Source organism: Sinocyclocheilus anshuiensis, unplaced genomic scaffold (genome assembly GCF_001515605.1).
Source record: "Sinocyclocheilus anshuiensis isolate Anshui unplaced genomic scaffold, SAMN03320099.WGS_v1.1 scaffold392, whole genome shotgun sequence".
In the NCBI taxonomy this organism is placed as follows: Eukaryota; Metazoa; Chordata; class Actinopteri; order Cypriniformes; family Cyprinidae; genus Sinocyclocheilus; species Sinocyclocheilus anshuiensis.
Window position 1 is genome coordinate 2,914,034 of NW_015557091.1, and position 3,729 is coordinate 2,917,762.

Consider the following 3,729-nt stretch of genomic DNA (forward strand, 5'->3'; position numbering starts at 1 on the left):
ATACAGTATATATATATATATATATATATATATATATATATATATGAATGTAATTTATTTGTAATATTAATATATTTGCTTTGCATGTGAATAAATGCATTACTAATATTTATCAGAGAAATAAAAATAAATGAAAAAAAGTAGAAAAAGATGTGTTTTTGTGTACCAAAAGCATGTTTTCATTGCTGTTGGTGTTATTTTTGTTAGCTGACTGAGCCTCAAATGTAAATTTAGCACATTTTTATTTTCTCTGTTATGTAATTTCCTGGAGAAAGTACATATTGTCTTGGAAAAATGAATATTAACATGGAATCAAACACATTATGTTTTTTGTCTATCTAATATGATGCATTTAAATATAGTGCTTTGACATGACATAATTAACCATAATACATAAAACTAACTAACAGCATTAAATTCAGAGCCCAAGCAGAAATAAAATGATCATTTTGTGAAGTGAGAAGCTGCTTTTGTTTAATCAGCTTCAAACATTCAGTAAATATGCTTTCCAGTAAATGACAGCCTTTGTCATGTATATGAGTGTGTATATGAGTGTGTGTGTGTGTGTGTGTGTGCTGAACACGAGCTGTTATCTGATACCTGAACAGACTGCTGTGGGGAGCATGTCCACTGACTGTGTGAGGTCACTCTCAGACAAAGCCGAACACACACTCACCATGCATGAACATCTCTGTGAGTACCGCAGCCTGTTTTTCACTGCATTTCTGCATGTATTTCTGCATGCACAACCTTATTTTTTTAAGGAAAATAACTACATATTGATAATAGAAGGGTCAAAATATGGGTAAACAGCATAACAGATGGCGACAGTCTGACTGATACATACAGACCAGCAGTGTGAGCCTGTTTCTGAAATGTTCTTCTGCAGATGGGAACCCTGAAATGGACAATCAGAAGCACAGCTCCGAGGAACATCAGCAGGATAATCTGGGACAGAAGAAACCCCGCAGGAAAGACACTCCCGTACTCAACATCCCTCCACTCATACCAGGCAAGACTTTGATTTCTCACGTTCTCACTGTCATCCTTTCACTCAATCACTCTCTCCAGCCATCTCTCGCTGTCTCTTTGTCTCAGTTCTTTGCACTTTTCTTTTGCAGGCGTGAGACTGATGAAGACAGAGGCTCGAATGATTCATCAGGAGGATGAGGAGAAGGAGATGAAGAAGTAGATGTGTTTCAAACATTTGGTTTTCATTGTTGTTAGTGTTATTTTTGATTGTCGTCTGAGCCTTCATTAAATGTAGGTTTTGCAGATATTTTTTGCGTTGTCATTTCGTCACTTGAGCGTTACACTGTATAAACAACTTGGAATGATGCAAAGAACATATTTTAATTACAACATGAACATCGTAGCGTAAAGGTTGGAAAAGTGTGAATTTGGTGCATGTGTTTCATCATTCATGTCATAAGGACAGCAGAGATGATATTTGAATTTTCTAGTGCATTAGTGTATTCCTATCAGTGTTGTATAAGAGTTTTTATGCATAGTAACCCTATAGAATGTGATGAAACAGAGTTTAAAATAGCTAGACTGAGATATATCTAAATTTTGACGACTGCAGATATATGTTAATTCAGTTACACATTATCTCACTATCTGAGGCACCATTGTAACTGACCATAAAACACAATTTTTCACACACTTTTCCAAAAAATAATAAAAAAAAAAGAATGATTGATTATTTCAAAGGGTTACTAATTGCACATCAAAAATTTGGGATTAAACAGGTTAAGTATAAACTTAAGGTAAATCTCAAGAAACCTGTCAAGAACATGTCCATGTCATATTTCACCCCAAAATCAAAAGACCAAAATGGTAATTATGGTAATTAAAATAAAATTATATGGAATGTGCATCACAACTGAAAATAAGAATGACCAAAACTAAGTAAAATTATATGGATGTGTGTGTGTGTGTGCACGTATATATAATATTACAAATAAAAAAGAATTTATATATTGCTCAATTAAGCAGATTTTCCTCCCCAATTCTTATTACGGTTAAAAGAATGGAAAACTATAAAACATTGTTTTTAAAGTACTCATTCATCATGGAAGTTGTAGTGCCTTTAGTTTATGTTGATATAAATACTAAATAAAATGGCATGGGAAGTATAGTATATTTTCATATGGGAATGCAATTAAAAACATAAAATACTGTATTAAGGCAATGGGCATCACAATTGAAAATAAGAATTCTAAAAATGTCTAAAATAATTATATATTATACATTAAAATGTAAATAAAACGTGAATTAAAAAATAAATAAAAATACAAATAAATGTTCCTTTTTTTACTTTTTTTTATTTGTCTGTATACACTACAGTAATAAGAATTTTCAGGGAAAGTGCTTAATTGTCAAAAACTGTCATAATGCAAACATCTTATTGGTCGTAAAATAGACTGTACTATCTTCATGCAAAATATAATTTTTTTTTGTGGAGATTTTGGGTTGAAATAGCATCACTCAACTCCATCATCAGTGCAGAACAGACAGAAGTGTGTGTGCTACAGGTAGGGTCACCTCCCCCGTCTCAGAGAGATGCTCTGTAGGTGTCTGGCCCTGCTACGGGGGTCTGTGGGTTTGCTGTCCTCTTTCTGCGGGCGGGAGGGCAAGTAGGAGTTGGCACAGTAACTGGGTTTCTTACTGTATCTGACCAGGTGGTATTTGCGGCGAGTCGAGGCTGCAAAAAACAGAGCAGATTCTTAACAACCATTCTGTTAATACAGCTGTTGTACATTTTTAAAACATAAAGATCAAATATATCAAAATAAACACTCAAACTCGTCATCTGAGCCCTTTGAGTAAAGATTTATTGTCACAAAAGTGCAATTAAGGAGCATCAAAACAAGCATGATCACATGACCACACCTGCCTTATGATTTAATTTTTTTTTCTTTTTGAAATAAAAAAGTAATGAATGGATCAACAGAATTAATGTAGAAAAAAATACATCTCATGACAAATTATACTTTGGGAAGTAATAAAAAGGTTAACGAAACAATGTGTGGATCTCAAAATATGTTTGACGGCAGTGATGCAGTACACTAGATAGCCAACAGATGACTGTACAGCATGATTTATGCCACTAGTGCACTGCTGATCAGAGTATCCTTTTATTTTACTAATAGAAATTAGTATGTGTTTGAATGCAGGAGAAAATACGCTGTACATGAGGATTTCAAACCAAAAAAAACTAAATTAAAAATAGCTTAGTTTTGACATAAACACAGAGGTTTCCTGGCAAACACATATGTACTCAACTAAGCCGAACACATGACAGTTACTACAAAGCAGAACTAAACACACTTATTAAGGCAGAATCTCACTGTGCCATATTTACTCATCAACTTCAATATTCTATAAATGTACATTTCACTTACATAATTTCACATTCTGAGCCTAAATGTGCTAAACATGAGGTTAAAAAAAGGACTTTGCTGAAATTTCCAGATTTGAGGCAAGACATTTCTAAAAACAGTTACAGTCAGAGAACGTGTAACTTAGTATGGACTCAGTTCATCCAGCAAAGAGGTTTCTTAATCAGTATTGTGTTGTTTTACATCAAAACATTCTTAAAACAAAGATCAAATTAATTGGACACGGTTTGTTTTCAGATAATATATTTTCAATTGATACTTTTTCTTCTTTCAATTCATAAAGCTCTCTATATGCTATTTGATTTCTGCATAAAACAATATAAAT

General features: G+C 33.2%; 1 protein-coding gene and 1 long non-coding RNA gene across 2 annotated transcripts in view; one reads left to right on the plus strand and one right to left on the minus strand.

The window, feature by feature from the left end:
- The window catches only part of LOC107677233 (uncharacterized), a 1,619-nt gene extending 611 nt beyond the window's left edge, over positions 1-1,008 (plus strand). The window contains exons 2-3 of the long non-coding RNA XR_001632815.1: positions 609-693; positions 890-1,008. This is a non-coding gene — a long non-coding RNA (uncharacterized LOC107677233). The remainder of the gene's footprint in view (positions 1-608; positions 694-889) is intronic.
- Positions 1,009-2,467: 1,459 nt separating this feature from the next.
- LOC107677308 (calcium/calmodulin-dependent 3',5'-cyclic nucleotide phosphodiesterase 1C-like) overlaps positions 2,468-3,729 on the minus strand; it is a gene marked incomplete at its 5' end in the record, with an annotated part of 25,825 nt that continues 24,563 nt past the window's right edge. Inside the window, one exon of the mRNA XM_016472178.1 lies at positions 2,468-2,707. Coding sequence (XP_016327664.1) covers positions 2,544-2,707 — 164 coding nt within the window. The remainder of the gene's footprint in view (positions 2,708-3,729) is intronic.